The sequence below is a fragment of the Olea europaea genome, unplaced genomic scaffold (assembly GCF_002742605.1).
Source record: "Olea europaea var. sylvestris unplaced genomic scaffold, O_europaea_v1 scaffold707, whole genome shotgun sequence".
NCBI lineage: Eukaryota > Viridiplantae > Streptophyta > Magnoliopsida > Lamiales > Oleaceae > Olea > Olea europaea.
Window position 1 is genome coordinate 292,896 of NW_019265467.1, and position 17,486 is coordinate 310,381.

Consider the following 17,486-nt stretch of genomic DNA (forward strand, 5'->3'; position numbering starts at 1 on the left):
CCCAGAGATTCGACGACCACTTCTAACGCCTATTCCCTGTTGAGCATCCATTAAAATGGATAAAGCTCGATTGCACTATAAAGTCCCAAAAATCAAGCAACAAAATACAATAATGTTTTAGTAATACTACAGAAAAAAGTCACCAAGACTTATCTTTAAAATAAGGCATAATTTACGCCTCACTCCACTAAGGAATTAAAATCTGGATCACATAGATCACCATAACCAAACTGCCCTCATAGAATCACTAAGATTCATACACAATCAACAGAGAAGAGCACCCTACTATATGCATCTATAGCATTACACGGTTTCGCAGATTTAATTGCTGAAAACATTCAAGAATCGACTCTAATCCACAAAGGAGAAGGAAGTCTTCACCAAGAAGAGAGAACCGAAGAAGCCGACTCTAAAAACCAAGAATAAAGCCTCTCTCACAGATCTGAAATTCACCAAAAATGGAGTCTAAACACAGGAAAGAAAACCGACCAGAAAGTCTGTCCCAAAACCAAGAATATTTCTCCCCAAAGTCTCCAAAATAAAAGACCTAAAATCACCAAGAATGGAGTCTTTCTCACAAGGAAGAAGAGAGAGAGTTCGGACTTCAAAATGAAAATTAATCTCTCAAAAATGTTGCTGCCGTCCAGTGAGAATTGCATCAGAAAGGAAAGTTAATTCAGGGAAGAAGAAGACTCAAAAAGGAACGACTTGAACCCTAGTATTTCTCTCACTTCTTTCTGCCGAAACCAAGAACAGAGTCTCTAAATTTTTCTCTCAAATCTGCTGGTCAACTAAGTCAGGTAAGAATATATAATTGGAAGATTCTTTAATCTGATCTGATGGACATAAGTGTGCCACTTGTCAAAATCATGTTGATTGCCACAAATAATAGAGTTGCTATTTTGTAATATACGACTCCTTCAATTTTTGGAAGCACACTTAATAGATTAAAAAGTCAACAGCTTAATTCTCAACATTGGTGATAATATTTTGGCTCCACTGCTCCAAATTTGAAAGGTTCTAACGAAATTGCAAAATGGAGATAATATTTGTCCTCCACTGTTTCAAATGTAAACTATTCTAATCAAATCATAGTATGGATATAATAGTAATTTTCTCCACCCCTCCACACGTGTGAACGATTCTAACAAAATTACAAAATAAAATTGATATTTTTCATCCAACGCTCCACTAGTAGCCTTGTTTGGAGGGAATTAAAATTATATTTTTAATAGATTTTGATAAATTGTGTGGTTTAAAAATTGTAAATTCTATGAAATATATGATTAAAATTAATTGTTGATTTTAAAATAAATTAAAATCTAAATTTTAACTTCTACCAAACATGACATAAATTATTCTAACAAAAGTACAAAATGGAGATAATATTTTCAATCCACCAATCCATGTGTAAACTATTCTAACAAAAGTACAAAATGGAGATAATATTTTCCCTCCTACGCTCCACATATAACACTATTTCTTTCGAGTAGTGCTATGTAGTTTCATTAGGGTTTTAACCTTAATCTAGGTGGCGCTAGATGATAGATTGAATGAAATGTGGAATTAGATGATAGGTTGAACGAAAGGTGTAATTAATTACACCTTTCGTTCAACCTATCATCTAACGCCACCTAGATTAGGGGTTGCAATCCCAGTGAATAGTCATTTAATTCCACAACATTAGTGGGTTGTCATTTAATTCCACCTTTCATTTAACCTATCATTTAGCGTCATCTAGAAGGAGGTTGTAATCCCAGTGAATAGTCATTTAATTCCACAATATTAATGGGTAGTCATTTAATTTCACCTTTCATTCAACCTATCATCTAACGCCACATAAGTTGGAGTTGCAACCCCAGTAGATAATCATTTAATTCCACCTTTCATTCAACCTATCATCTAGCGCCACATAGGTTGGGGTTGCAACCCTAATAGATAGTCATTTAATTCCACTTCATTCAACCTATCATCTAGCGTCATCTAGACTGAGGTTGCAACCCTAGCTGGGCTAAATAGCATTACTCATTTCTTCCTATTTATTTTCCGTTACTTCAGTTCTCCGCCCAATTTCCTCACTAACTATACATAGCTTACTATCGAGAACAATTTCAATAATTCATGGCTGAAGTAGAAGTAACACAAAAACCTGTTCAAGAGATGGTAGAAAATGGGATTCAGTTTCCAAATGAATATATTTGGAAAGATGCTAATTATGGAGTCATAGATGCATTTGCGCCACTCGCAGAAATTCCAGTTATTGATATTGCTCGTTTGAATAATGTCGAAGAACTCGACAAACTTCGATCGGCTCTCACCTCATGGGGATGCTTTCAGGTTTGAATTCGATAAAAATAATCTCTTTAATTTGATAATTTACAATTTGAATTTTTTTTTTAAAAGCACGGCTAGTCACTTAACTTGCAAATTTTTGCAATCAAATCATGTAAATCCCAATCTATGTTTCAATCAAATTCTCATTGGCTGTCGAATATAATTTGTATATTTGGGTTGGAATTTCAGGCAATCAATCATGGAATTGAATTTTCCCTTCTGGAAAAAATACGTGAAGTTGGTAGACAGTTTTTTCACCTTCCTATGATGGAGAAGCAAAAATATGCCAGAGAGGCAGGCAAAATAGATGGATATGGGAATGATATGATTCTTTTCGAGAATCAAACGCTTGATTGGTTTGATCGGCTGATGCTTTTAGTTCATCCAGAAAATGAGAGAAAACTCAAATTTTGGCCTGAAAATCCACAATCTTTTAGGTAATATTTATCCTTAATTAGTAAAAAGATTATCTTGCTTAGAGTTAGATGTTATACCTAAAGATTTATAAATTAAGAAACATGGATTCTCTAGATCCTTGAGTCGAATCCTTTGGTTTATTTCTGTAGTTTGAAGAATGTAAATTTAATGCATAGCATGTCCAACTCTGCAGGGCTATATTGTTCGAATATGCTACAAGGATTGAGCAGATAGAAGAACAACTATTGAAGTCTATGGCGAGATCATTGAATTTAGAAGAGGACTGCTTCTTGAAGCAATGTGGTCAGCTCAAACGATTGGCTGCGCAATTCAACTATTACCCTCCTTGTCCAAGGCCTGATTGTGTCCTTGGACTCAAGCCACATGCTGATGCTACGACAGTAACCATTCTCCTGCAAGATGAAGAGATAGAAGGTCTACAAGTCATGAAAGATGATAAGTGGTTTCGTGTTCCTATAATCCCTGGTGCTCTTCTCGTTAATGTTGGTGATCAAATAGAGGTATATATTCGTACAGTCACTTCTACATTTAGACGAGGTAATTTTGAACGAGATGGGATCGATTCTATTTCCAAGGCTCTGCCAAGAATCTTTGGATAATATCCCTATGCTGAAAGAAAAATTCCTAAAACTCTAAGACCATATCATTTCTATCAGATTTGCTTAGTCTAACATAACAAATTAGGTTTTAGAGACCATTTCACAGTTTCTTTACATGAACTTGGGCTAGCTTATGCAGATATACTCATTTTTTGCTCTGTGATTCCTACAGATAATGAGTAATGGAATTTTTAAGAGCCCAGTGCACAGAGCATTAACAAACTCCAAGAAGGAGAGGAAAACTCTAGCCATGTTCTGTGCTTCAGAAGTTGGAAAAGAGATTGAACCAGTGGGGAAACTTATTAATGACAATAGGCCAAGATTATACAAGGCAGTGAGAGATTATCATGAGACTTTTATCTTCTCCTACCAGCAGGGAAAGAGGGCAATTGATGCAGTGAAAATGTAGTTATGACATGATCTTTATTTTTACAGTAAATCATGTAGTCTCAAGGATCAAGGGATTCCAAGACAAGCTCTTTCTTCCTTCTCTTTGTGTGTTGTGTAGCTGCAATAAATAGTGGGTGATCTTACCAAATTTAGATCTACCCTTTCCCGTGGATCCCTGCTACAACAATTTCTTGATGCTTTTATGGCATTATATTTTATAGTATTAAACTATATTTATCTACTGAAACTAAGGGCTTTTCAATCAATTACAAGATGAAGCAGAACTTACTCCCACAAAACATAGATTATCCGTCAAGAGACCTCGTGCAAATCTATCTTCTTATAGTTATTAGAGCACACAAGCAGGATGAAAAGGAGGTTATATGTTAACCATGTTCCATTCGTAGATCTATAAAAGAGATTGGACTAGCAGAGAAACTTGTCAATGAGAAAAGACCTATTCTGTATAAAATTATCTTATGCTCAAAACAGATGCTATTTCAGCATGAGAGCCAGTTCATCAGTGTTTTAGAAAACTCGATCGATAAAAGTTTAAGCATTTAGAATGCTTCACAACCATTACTCTCTTATCAATTTCTTATCTTATATAAACCTAGGTCCACCACATAATTCTCATGGGAAGTTAAGAAGGTATCCCCAGCTTCTATGATTTTGAACATCCTTTAGAAAATATCAGAAGATGAGTAGATTTGCAAATACGCACTAAAATTAGGTCTCAAGTGGAGAAATGAATACGGAGGAACACTAAAGTATGCATTCTCCAAGCATAAATTCTTGAATAATAGAAGAATTAGAAGGAAAAAAAATAAAGAAATATTAAACATGCTCAATCAAGCTGTTGACAAGGGCAAAGTATAAACCATAAGGATTATCATGATTGGATAATCTTTCATATTTTAGTGTAAGTGACAGCACATTTTCCAAATAGATGGTTCTAGACATGTAATTTCTATGATGGAAGACTCAAAACAGGCTAGTTTCATATGTTGAGTATAAGAACGATGCTATCTAGCTATCGAATGATCAGCAGTCTGGAAAATGATTAATTTGCAGAGTATTCCAATGGATATGTTTGTACGAGTAAGTAGCATAGTAAGAACTAATAGCTTAGTCCATGGATGAACTCCTAAACATTTTCTATATGATCAGAGAAAAGCTCAAAGTATTTTATAGTGGGACAACTGATAATGGTATAAGAAATGCATAGACAGTCAATTGTTCTACATTAGAAAATTTAATCAATTCTAACAACCATACTTCGTATTTTGTTATTCCTTCAATGTTATACCTAAATCAACCATACTGGTCAAAGATGAGGAACCGGCTGCAGTCTTAGCTAGAATTCTCGACAACAGAACTGCCCACAATAGCATGGTTGCAAATGCAAACAATTCCTTGTTAAATATACAAATAGCAAATCTGTTTCCAAGAGACTAAATCTCTAGTAAAAATCACATCTTGGCACCAGGATTGCTCTAGAAGATTAAATGTTTTCCTTTTGATGCCACCAAAAAATTTAAAAAGCCTAATGGAACATGGATCATATATTCTGTAGAGAGCTATTCTTACCAAGGTAGTATGTCTTTTTTCAACCTACTCAAGTTCAATCAATTTGAACCTCTTAAAGGCTCTAACCACGGAGCAAACAGATCCCAAATCTTAAATAAATAGCCCATACCTTCCCATTCTTTTTTTCTCTGGCATTTTGAAGTCAAGGAGGACATGGCCTTTGTTTCTAGTTGTGCTCTGCAAACCTACATTTCACATAAAACGCCTAGCACATTTCAGAACAATTTGGATTGATTATCAGACATAGTATGGAAGAACCAACACTCATGTCCATCTTTGAGAGAGAACACAACAAACAACAAATATTTCCATTGCATCTTCATTCTGTTTATTTTTCAAGTAATTCCTCATTTTCAAAAGGCCGCCTATCCAACATAGCATGTAATTTCCTTCCAACCTCGGCTTAGTGGTAATCAATCACAGTCCCTAATGGCGGAGTCAGCAATCGGTGAGTAAATGGCGGTGGCCCGTGCTGGCTCCACCGAGAATTTTTTTCCCCATATATTGGGCAGCCAAGCACGCTGCCCTGACTAGCTCACATGCTACCCTGACTACCTCACATGCTGGCCTGGCTACGCCACTGATAATCCACGACAACAAACTCCTATTGGGAGCTTTATCTTCATTACCGCTTGTGGCTATCAACCTAATTATCAATCTTTTTGCCATACTAAAATGGTTATCTCTTCCCACTATAAGTTTCACTTAAAGCAACAAAATAAAGTGATTCTGCGTTGCGGATGAGCTACGTTCTATACAGTAGTCAAGAACAATCGTCAATCTCCAATAGGAGTCACAATTTTTCGAATTACGATACTGTATATTTTAATTTTTTGAATATTCTTGGTAGTACTATACAATTTGTCATTTAATAGAAACTGATAAAAACTAATCATTTATTGCAGTCAAGAGATAGAAATTTGGAAGAGAAGTGAAAGTGTTTGGAAAACCACCACACTTACTAGAGGTGAGTTGATTTCATATATAATTTCTTCCTATTTATTTTCCGTTACTTCAGTTCTCCGCCCAATTTCCTCACTAACTATACATAGCTTACTATCGAGAACAATTTCAATAATTCATGGCTGAAGTAGAAGTAACACAAAAACCTGTTCAAGAGATGGTAGAAAATGGGATTCAGTTTCCAAATGAATATATTTGGAAAGATGCTAATTATGGAGTCATAGATGCATTTGCGCCACTCGCAGAAATTCCAGTTATTGATATTGCTCGTTTGAATAATGTCGAAGAACTCGACAAACTTCGATCGGCTCTCACCTCATGGGGATGCTTTCAGGTTTGAATTCGATAAAAATAATCTCTTCAATTTGATAATTTACAATTTGAATTTTTTTTTAAAAGCATGGCTAGTCACTTAACTTGCAAATTTTTGCAATCAAATCATGTAAATCCCAATCTATGTTTCAATCAAATTCTCATTGGCTGTCGAATATAATTTGTATATTTGGGTTGGAATTTCAGGCAATCAATCATGGAATTGAATTTTCCCTTCTGGAAAAAATACGTGAAGTTGGTAGACAGTTTTTTCACCTTCCTATGATGGAGAAGCAAAAATATGCCAGAGAGGCAGGCAAAATAGATGGATATGGGAATGATATGATTCTTTTCGAGAATCAAACGCTTGATTGGTTTGATCGGCTGATGCTTTTAGTTCATCCAGAAAATGAGAGAAAACTCAAATTTTGGCCTGAAAATCCACAATCTTTTAGGTAATATTTATCCTTAATTAGTAAAAAGATTATCTTGCTTAGAGTTAGATGTTATACCTAAAGATTTATAAATTAAGAAACATGGATTCTCTAGATCCTTGAGTCGAATCCTTTGGTTTATTTCTGTAGTTTGAAGAATGTAAATTTAATGCATAGCATGTCCAACTCTGCAGGGCTATATTGTTCGAATATGCTACAAGGATTGAGCAGATAGAAGAACAACTATTGAAGTCTATGGCGAGATCATTGAATTTAGAAGAGGACTGCTTCTTGAAGCAATGTGGTCAGCTTAAACGATTGGCTGCGCAATTCAACTATTACCCTCCTTGTCCAAGGCCTGATTGTGTCCTTGGACTCAAGCCACATGCTGATGCTACGACAGTAACCATTCTCCTGCAAGATGAAGAGATAGAAGGTCTACAAGTCATGAAAGATGATAAGTGGTTTCGTGTTCCTATAATCCCTGGTGCTCTTCTCGTTAATGTTGGTGATCAAATAGAGGTATATATTCGTACAGTCACTTCTACATTTAGACGAGGTAATTTTGAACGAGATGGGATCGATTCTATTTCCAAGGCTCTGCCAAGAATCTTTGGATAATATCCCTATGCTGAAAGAAAAATTCCTAAAACTCTAAGACCATATCATTTCTATCAGATTTGCTTAGTCTAACATAACAAATTAGGTTTTAGAGACCATTTCACAGTTTCTTTACATGAACTTGGGCTAGCTTATGCAGATATACTCATTTTTTGCTCTGTGATTCCTACAGATAATGAGTAATGGAATTTTTAAGAGCCCAGTGCACAGAGCATTAACAAACTCCAAGAAGGAGAGGAAAACTCTAGCCATGTTCTGTGCTTCAGAAGTTGGAAAAGAGATTGAACCAGTGGGGAAACTTATTAATGACAATAGGCCAAGATTATACAAGGCAGTGAGAGATTATCATGAGACTTTTATCTTCTCCTACCAGCAGGGAAAGAGGGCAATTGATGCAGTGAAAATGTAGTTATGACATGATCTTTATTTTTACAGTAAATCATGTAGTCTCAAGGATCAAGGGATTCCAAGACAAGCTCTTTCTTCCTTCTCTTTGTGTGTTGTGTAGCTGCAATAAATAGTGGGTGATCTTACCAAATTTAGATCTACCCTTTCCCGTGGATCCCTGCTACAACAATTTCTTGATGCTTTTATGGCATTATATTTTATAGTATTAAACTATATTTATCTACTGAAACTAAGGGCTTTTCAATCAATTACAAGATGAAGCAGAACTTACTCCCACAAAACATAGATTATCCGTCAAGAGACCTCGTGCAAATCTATCTTCTTATAGTTATTAGAGCACACAAGCAGGATGAAAAGGAGGTTATATGTTAACCATGTTCCATTCGTAGATCTATAAAAGAGATTGGACTAGCAGAGAAACTTGTCAATGAGAAAAGACCTATTCTGTATAAAATTATCTTATGCTCAAAACAGATGCTATTTCAGCATGAGAGCCAGTTCATCAGTGTTTTAGAAAACTCGATCGATAAAAGTTTAAGCATTTAGAATGCTTCACAACCATTACTCTCTTATCAATTTCTTATCTTATATAAACCTAGGTCCACCACATAATTCTCATGGGAAGTTAAGAAGGTATCCCCAGCTTCTATGATTTTGAACATCCTTTAGAAAATATCAGAAGATGAGTAGATTTGCAAATACGCACTAAAATTAGGTCTCAAGTGGAGAAATGAATACGGAGGAACACTAAAGTATGCATTCTCCAAGCATAAATTCTTGAATAATAGAAGAATTAGAAGGAAAAAAAATAAAGAAATATTAAACATGCTCAATCAAGCTGTTGACAAGGGCAAAGTATAAACCATAAGGATTATCATGATTGGATAATCTTTCATATTTTAGTGTAAGTGACAGCACATTTTCCAAATAGATGGTTCTAGACATGTAATTTCTATGATGGAAGACTCAAAACAGGCTAGTTTCATATGTTGAGTATAAGAACGATGCTATCTAGCTATCGAATGATCAGCAGTCTGGAAAATGATTAATTTGCAGAGTATTCCAATGGATATGTTTGTACGAGTAAGTAGCATAGTAAGAACTAATAGCTTAGTCCATGGATGAACTCCTAAACATTTTCTATATGATCAGAGAAAAGCTCAAAGTATTTTATAGTGGGACAACTGATAATGGTATAAGAAATGCATAGACAGTCAATTGTTCTACATTAGAAAATTTAATCAATTCTAACAACCATACTTCGTATTTTGTTATTCCTTCAATGTTATACCTAAATCAACCATACTGGTCAAAGATGAGGAACCGGCTGCAGTCTTAGCTAGAATTCTCGACAACAGAACTGCCCACAATAGCATGGTTGCAAATGCAAACAATTCCTTGTTAAATATACAAATAGCAAATCTGTTTCCAAGAGACTAAATCTCTAGTAAAAATCACATCTTGGCACCAGGATTGCTCTAGAAGATTAAATGTTTTCCTTTTGTTGCCACCAAAAAATTTAAAAAGCCTAATGGAACATGGATCATATATTCTGTAGAAAGCTATTCTTACCAAGGTAGTATGTCTTTTTTCAACCTACTCAAGTTCAATCAATTTCAACCTACTCAAGTTCAACCTATCCAACATAGCATGTAATTTCCTTCCAACCTCGGCTTAGTGGTAATCAATCACAGTCCCTAATGGCGGAGTCAGCAATCGGTGAGTAAATGGCGGTGGCCCGTGCTGGCTCCACCGAGAATTTTTTTCCCCATATATTGGGCAGCCAAGCACGCTGCCCTGACTAGCTCACATGCTACCCTGACTACCTCACATGCTGGCCTGGCTACGCCACTGATAATCCACGACAACAAACTCCTATTGGGAGCTTTATCTTCATTACCGCTTGTGGCTATCAACCTAATTATCAATCTTTTTGCCATACTAAAATGGTTATCTCTTCCCACTATAAGTTTCACTTAAAGCAACAAAATAAAGTGATTCTGCGTTGCGGATGAGCTACGTTCTATACAGTAGTCAAGAACAATCGTCAATCTCCAATAGGAGTCACAATTTTTCGAATTACGATACTGTATATTTTAATTTTTTGAATATTCTTGGTAGTACTATACAATTTGTCATTTAATAGAAACTGATAAAAACTAATCATTTATTGCAGTCAAGAGATAGAAATTTGGAAGAGAAGTGAAAGTGTTTGGAAAACCACCACACTTACTAGAGGTGAGTTGATTTCATATATATATATATATATATATATATATATATTTATCCATATTTACATAATCGTATATGGTATGATTACAATAGAATGTAAATAATACAACTGAATGAAAAGAATTAAGCAAACAGGGTTTAAGCTACAATTATGGGTCAAGTGAGAATGCAAATGGAAAGTCTTGAATTAAGGCTGAGGATCCTTAGCATGATCCTCTACAAGAAGCATACCTAATACAAATATAACCATCCTAATTGTTATTGTTTACCACAGTCTCGGTCTCTGATTTGGACACCGGCAACAATGGAGTCCCATTCTTGGCTAGTTTACTGGGTAACTTCGCGAGCACCAGCCTCGGACTTTCCTCGGACTTCCCGAACAATTGCTTCCTCAAAACCTCGTGTAAATGTCCAAACAATTCCTTCTTCAATGCCTCAAACGCTAAATCCAACCTCTCCAGCTGCTCCATGGCATTCTTATTGTACATGAACAATCCATAGTACAAATCAAAGCTATCGCTTGCCGTATTCTCCACCAAATTCAACAAAGTCTCATACCCTTTTGTGTTAATTTGGGTACTGTCCAATTGCAACTTCTCCAAAATCCTCCCCATCGTGTGCGTGATAAACTGAGACCCTGCAGCATATTTATCATGCTCTGCACAAGTCATTTCCACCATTCTACACCCTTCGTTCTTGAAAATATCCAAGAAAGTCTCGGCCCGTGTAAGTCTAGACTCCTCGTTCCCAATCCTAACTTTGTCAAACACAAATGCTAAATTTTGCCAGCCATTTTTCCCACTTTCAGGCCCGAACATAGGGTGAGTACAGAGAATGTCAAAATGGGAGGGAAGATATTGCAAGAAAATATTCTTGGGGAATTCTTTTACAGATAAAACATCGACAAATAGTGTATTGCGCCTGAGGCGTTGAATAGGGAGGGATTTGAGGACTGATTCAGTGGAAATAATGGAGGTACAGAGAAGGATAACATCTGGGTGTTCTTCACAGAGGTCGTGGGTGTCAAAGAAGAAGGTGGCGCCAAGGGATTGCGCTATGGACGAATAATCAGAACGTGAATGAGCGAAAACTATGTGACCCTGTCGGATAAAGGCCTTAGCAAGGAACTGGCCGAAATTACCGAATCCAATTATGGCGATTTTCAGCTTGCCAGATTGAGAGAAGCGGTTAACAAGCTGGGCTTCGTAGTCGTAAGGTTGCGCGGCGTCGATAGCCCGGATACAGAGGCGGCGGGGGAGGTCGACGGTCTGAAAAAATGGTGGTGAGTTGAAGTAGAATTTGTGGGTATGGTGGTGGGGGAGGAGAAAAGTCCGGTTCGTTGTACTGGCGGAGGAGGAGGCGACGGCGGTGGTGATCGTGGTGGAGTTTTGTGTGGACCTGTGTTGGATTGAAGAGAATGAAATCATATTTTACGTACTGACAATGCCTTCTTGAATAATGAATATACGCAAAAAAAAAAAAAGTAGAACACTAAACTGTGCGTGAATAGACACACAGTGTGTATGTCTATATAAAGAGAGATATGTGGGGAAAGAGTGGTGGTGGGGGTGGCTTTATATGGTGGAATATAAGGTGGCGGGTGGCGGAGGGTCGAGGATTTGGTAGTTGGAGGCAAGCAGGGAGGGGCTGCTACTGTAGACTGCTTGGATTATTCTAGTTTTCCACCCAAATGCAAATCCAACGGTCCGTAATGAAAAGTACAAAAAAAGTCCAAATTATCTACGTAGAAACAACTCTTTTTCTTTCTTTTCTTTTTTTTTTTTTCCTTTTGTTTGTAAAAAATAAAACTATTAACAAAAATAAATACGTAATATTTTAAAAATAAAAAATAAAACTATTAACAAAAATAAATACGTAATATTTTAAAAATAAATTTGAAAACCAATCACTTCACTTCGAAAATTGATAGTTACCACATAATTTTTTATTTTTTGTCACCACCATCAATTCAGGCAATTATCATTTTAGTTCGAATTTATTTTTTCTAGATAAATCTCTAAATAACATTAGTTCAAGTTTCATTACCATATATTTATGAAAATCTAATCTTTGACCAAATAGCATCGAGCTGAATATTCAGTCACAAGTTCATCACTAATTCAATCAGTTAACCTTTTAATTAGAATTTACTAACTATTTGAACCACTTTTATAACATTAGTTCAAATTTCTTCATCGGTTCATTTATTAAGTTTCATCTTTAATTAACAAGAACGTGCTAATTATTTGTTCACCATATTGCCATCAATTGGGTAAATTAGAGCTTGTTTGGGAGTGATTTTGAGAATTGATTTTTTGACCGTTAAGAGAAAAGTGAGGTCCACATATGAGAAAAGAAGTCAAATATAACGATTGGAATAGTGAAATAACGATTAAAAAATCAATTTTTGAGAGCAAAAAATCGCTGTCGAACAAACTGTTAACCTTTGATGAATGAATCTTTAGACTATGTTTTATAATATGAATTCAAATTTTATCATTCATTTACGAAAGCTTTGTCTTTTTAGCCTAAAAGAAACGTACTAAAAAATTAAATATGAATAAACAATTCGTGTTTTAGTAGAATACTAAATATTTGAATAAAATAGATAATTAAATTGAAATAGAAACCCTAAATCCTTAGTTCCTAAGCTCACCTACCCACCTTCCTCCAACTTTCCCAGAGTCTTCTAACCTGTCAATTTTCAATTATAAATATCAAGAGTCTCAATCATGTCACAATTAAAAAATGTGCATGCTTTTCACACATTAGCCCTTGTTTTGACACCCATTATAACTAGAAATTTGGACAAAATGTATTATGAAATAGTAGTTTTTGAGAGAATGTGTGATTAAAAAATGATGAATTTTTTTTTATTTTCGTTTAATATTAATTTATCGAATAATGTGTAGTTGAAAAAAAAAAAGAGAAAAACATATAGTAAAATTTTAATGGGGGACAAACAACGGTAGTAAATTTTTACACGATATTCAAATTTGAAAATTTAACTTCAAGCAAATTTAGAAATTATTCATAAAGGGAACTTATATTACTTGTAATGTATTTTTTATTTTGCTCAAGATATTATTCTTCTCTTCGAAAAGAAACTCTTCCATCATATACGGAGTGTTCGGAGAGAAATTTATTATGAGTTCAATTTAATTAATTCGTAGTTCGATTTTTGTAGATGTGGACGTATAGTTATGGTGCACGATCGAGTTAGCAAAGTACAATTTCAATTAGGTTGTTTTGGGATAGGGGAAGAGACATTGGTAATTTTGGATTGTAAGGGTAAAAAATGTCAGTTCATCCAACTTGCTTGGCAGTTGAATATTGGGTAACTTCTATGGATGGAGGGTCATCAACTTTCCTCAAGTGTGATATCTATTTGTCCGATCTACCATTTAATAATAGAAAATATTTATCCGACAACTAAATGATCACGTGACACTCATGTAATGTTGGGAAAAATGGTGAAATTGTTCGAAAAGATTTTATCTATTCCAAAAAAATTTGAACCATGACTCCAGCTTTCATTTAGAAATACGAATGGGATGAAAATTAATAGTGTTCAGGGAATCTCTACGATGAATATGATTGTAAGAGAAAGCCGAAGTAAAGCAATTCAAACAGGCCTAGAATAGTTTTGATTGGAGTTTATGGGATTCAAGCTCATTTTTTGATTTTACGTTTCATGTTAATTGCGGCTACGAGTGTAGACGATAAATGTGAAACAAATGGTAAGTTGGCGACTTGACTACCATGCTTATGAAAAATTAGAGATTTTTGATGAAATTTACCTTTAAATAGTTCGTAGAATTCTTTATTAGTTTAAAATTTATTTCATATTTAGTGCTGTTCGTAGTGAGTGACTACTGTAGACATCCTATTTAGCATTATAACTAATCATTTAATTATTCATAATGAGCATTATTAATTAAGAATTGAGTAATAAAGGGCCTGTTTAAGCCCCATTTTCTTTTGAAAATGCATTTTGAAATATTAGATTGATAAAAATGTGTGGTTACAAAATAAAGAAAAGTATTGAAATTTGTGTATAATATTATTTTTTTAAATAATATATGATTGAAATGAAGAGAGGGGAAAAATGTATTTTGAAAATCGACGACATATGATGACTCACTCTAAATAGCACTGCCTACCTCATCACCTTATTTATTTTTCATTCTTTATAATTCCACATCATGTTTATAAACATTGTCAAATAATTGACATTTTTTTATTTTAAATTATGAAATATATATTTTTTATTTGAAAGAAATCATTGTATTAAAATTTACTTAATTTAATTTATATTAATAAAAAATTATTTTAAAACTTCCTTATTTTTAAGTAAATGTACATGTTCTTTTGTTGATCAATCGAACTCATCCAATAATGGATTAGAAATAATCCAGTTCAAACCATATCATTGGATGAATCATTTCAATCAGCAATGATTAGTGAATGATATAAATTTTGGGATTATTTAATACGTGTATTCTTGTACCAAATATTGAATAAATTACATTAATTCGTATTTAATTTAATTTGACGTACCGAATATATTCTTGATATATTAAAAATTCAGCTTTGGATTAATTATTGCTAGTTCAAGATTAAAAGCAAGCATGACGACAATACTGCTTGCACAAATGAAACTATGTCAATACCTTGCTTTAATACATAGACTTATCTATATTCGAACGTCTCCATATATTTTTAACACTTACTTAATTTGATTAATTACGATGTAACTGTCAACGATATTTCACTTCACATCCGCTGTTACCTACCAACTCACCCACCTAAATCACTTACTATTGGTGACTACACATGATAGAACAATAAATTAAAGAGCTCAAATGTTATTTTCTCTTAATAAAATAATTTCGGAACTAATCAATTAAACTCATAGAGATGTAAACTCTCGTGTAAGTTTTGTCGAGATAGTCTTGTGTTTCTCTAAATATCAGTTCAATCAAGAAGGAGCAAAATACTCAGGAAACATATATCGGATAAAAATCGTGTCATTTATTAGCGATCCAAACTAGATTCTTTTAATATATTCTTTTTCGGATTGAAATAATTAATAAAACGTACTATAGTAGTGAATTATTTAAGATTGACAACTTATAGAATGTCACATTGTCGCGCGTCGTAAAGTTGAAAAAAAATACTTGCAAATTCAAAAGTTCATTAATGAATACATTGAAAAAATATTTGCATATCATTAGGTTACAGTAATTCATGAATTGGGACACATAGCAGAGTTCATAATTCATTAGTTTAGCTGTCACGTTTTTTTTAGTTTAAACAATTTTGATTCTCTTGTTAGTTGTGAACAAGACTTTAATAAAAGTTTGAAAAATATATTCAAAAATATTATAGTTGAGTGGGTAAGTAGATCTAAGAAGTAAAATTAAAAAATTAACTACTTTTTTTCAATAGTGACAATGTTAAAAGTAATTTTTTTAAAATTTTAATAGAAAATCAATGTATAGACAAATCACTAGCGAACAGAAAACAAAAGAACACATTCATTCGTGTTCACAAATATTTATAGTATTTAATATTCCCTGTACATAAATGTCCCAAATATAATATTACATGTGAATCTCGAGTGTATAGTGTATAAAAATGTGATGCTTTAACCTAGACTAATTATATACAAAGCTTCGAAAGGCAATAACTAATTTAATAATCAGTCATAACTACCAGTGTAATACATAAATGCTGGGTTGTAACCCACTCCCCACCCCACCCCCCTTTTTTATTTATTTTTTTTTGACGATTTTCAGGATTTCAAGCTTGACAAAAACGACGGTGCAATACTATATAGCATGTTGCTCTCTTGAAGGCCGGTAAGGCTTTCACTGAGAAATGGAGAAAGCGATCTGCGCTTTAATCGCTCAAATCGATATGTTTGGGAGTGGTTTGGTTTGGATCTATTTCGTCTCTAACTAAAAACCAAAACTAAATTAGTGGAAATGGATGAATTTCAACTAAATCAATTCACTTTAACTCTTAAACCGAACCAAATCAAAACAAAACATATCGGTTTGATTAGTTGTTTGGACATTTACTCAAAATTGAATTTAAAAAAAAAAAAAAATGTTCGAGTTTGGGGTTCACTTAGATTACAATAACTAAATAATTTTTTATTATGAGAACTATTGACTAACGAATAAAATTAAGTTAATACAGACGGATCAATAGAAAATTCAAGAATTTCGTTGCTTTTATACATTTTGTAGTCTGACCGTCCGAATAGAAAAATGACTAAGCATAATATAATGAGTTTGTAAAATGAAATTTTCAGTATTATTACTTACTGGCAATATCATAAATTAAAATGAATCGAAATATGGTTACGAGATTTTGATTTTTTTTTAAGTTTTCTTTAAAAAAAGGTAAACATGTGAGTGGGGTGGATTTAACCGACTTACCTTGGTTTTATCTAAAAGAATATCAAATCAAACCAATTACCGACCCAAACTAGTCTGAGTCGGGTCGATTTGATTGATTTTGTCAAATTTTCAATTTTTTGTCCATGCCTAACCCTAAGTATGAATATGTGGGCCAACGAGCTTTCAACTCTAGTATGGGACAGGCTGTGAAAATAAAAGGGAAAAGTTCAAAAATCAAGTGTCAAGTATGACACAATTTTCAATTTTCAGGTGTCAAGTTTAAAATTGCAGAACTCAGGTATTGACTAATTAATTAAATATGTTTATTATTTAAATATAATAAGATCACAGTTACACAATTAATGGTCACAGATACACAATTATAGGTCACAGATGATTTTATTAGTCACATATTATCAAATTAATTTGTTACATATTATGTCGAGGTCACAAATAAAAAATTCTATAGGTTACAAATTGTTTCGTTGTTCACAAATAAAAAAATTATAGATCATAATTTATCTATTGATCACATATTTACAAAATTATTGGTCACAAATTATTTTTCAGTCACATATTATCGAATTTTAAGGTCACAGTTGAATAGTCACAAATTTTATGGTCACATTTTATCCCACCCTACCCCGTCTTGACACCACGACCACTACCCATCGATTCGCCACAGCCACTTGCAACCACCCTCGCCTTGTGACCGTCCCCAACATCACAACACTACCACCACTATCACTATCGTC

The 17,486-nt window shown here is 34.0% G+C and overlaps 3 protein-coding genes across 4 annotated transcripts in view; 2 read left to right on the forward strand and 1 right to left on the reverse strand.

The window, feature by feature from the left end:
* The window catches only part of LOC111390715 (protein SRG1-like), an 11,624-nt gene extending 7,696 nt beyond the window's left edge, over positions 1–3,928 (forward strand). Inside the window, exons 1-4 of one of the 2 annotated variants that reach the window (XM_023015803.1) lie at positions 1,775–2,337; positions 2,524–2,771; positions 2,945–3,272; positions 3,544–3,928. In XM_023015803.1, coding sequence (XP_022871571.1) covers positions 2,122–2,337; positions 2,524–2,771; positions 2,945–3,272; positions 3,544–3,780 — 1,029 coding nt within the window. In that variant the 5' untranslated portion in view covers positions 1,775–2,121 and the 3' untranslated portion in view covers positions 3,781–3,928. Of the gene's footprint in view, positions 1–1,774; positions 2,338–2,523; positions 2,772–2,944; positions 3,273–3,543 lie in introns of those variants that run through there. The other variant, XM_023015802.1, reaches the window with a different exon arrangement.
* A 2,480-nt stretch (positions 3,929–6,408) lies between these two features.
* Positions 6,409–8,238, forward strand: LOC111390724 (protein SRG1-like). The gene is made up of 4 exons (XM_023015815.1): positions 6,409–6,648; positions 6,834–7,081; positions 7,255–7,582; positions 7,854–8,238. The coding sequence occupies exons 1-4, from the start codon at positions 6,433–6,435 to the stop codon at positions 8,088–8,090; spliced, it is 1,029 nt and encodes a 342-aa protein (XP_022871583.1). The 5' UTR covers positions 6,409–6,432; the 3' UTR covers positions 8,091–8,238.
* Positions 8,239–10,418: 2,180 nt separating this feature from the next.
* LOC111390713 (arogenate dehydrogenase 2, chloroplastic-like) lies at positions 10,419–11,943 on the reverse strand. The gene has a single exon (XM_023015798.1). It carries the CDS (start codon positions 11,746–11,748, stop codon positions 10,573–10,575), a length of 1,176 nt encoding a protein of 391 aa, XP_022871566.1. The 5' UTR covers positions 11,749–11,943; the 3' UTR covers positions 10,419–10,572.
* Between the last annotated feature and the right edge of the window lie 5,543 nt (positions 11,944–17,486).

What these genes read in the sequence shown, in the direction of transcription:
- LOC111390724 (XM_023015815.1), top strand. Translation starts at nt 6,433, where the DNA reads ATGGCTGAAGTAGAAGTAACACAAAAACCTGTTCAAGAGATGGTAGAA. An exon ending in CCTCATGGGGATGCTTTCAG is followed by an intron (nt 6,649 to 6,833) that starts GTTTGAATTCGA and finishes TTGGAATTTCAG; the next exon opens with GCAATCAATCATGGAATTGA. An exon ending in GAAAATCCACAATCTTTTAG is followed by an intron (nt 7,082 to 7,254) that starts GTAATATTTATC and finishes CCAACTCTGCAG; the next exon opens with GGCTATATTGTTCGAATATG.
- LOC111390713 (XM_023015798.1), bottom strand. Translation starts at nt 11,748, where the DNA reads ATGATTTCATTCTCTTCAATCCAACACAGGTCCACACAAAACTCCACC.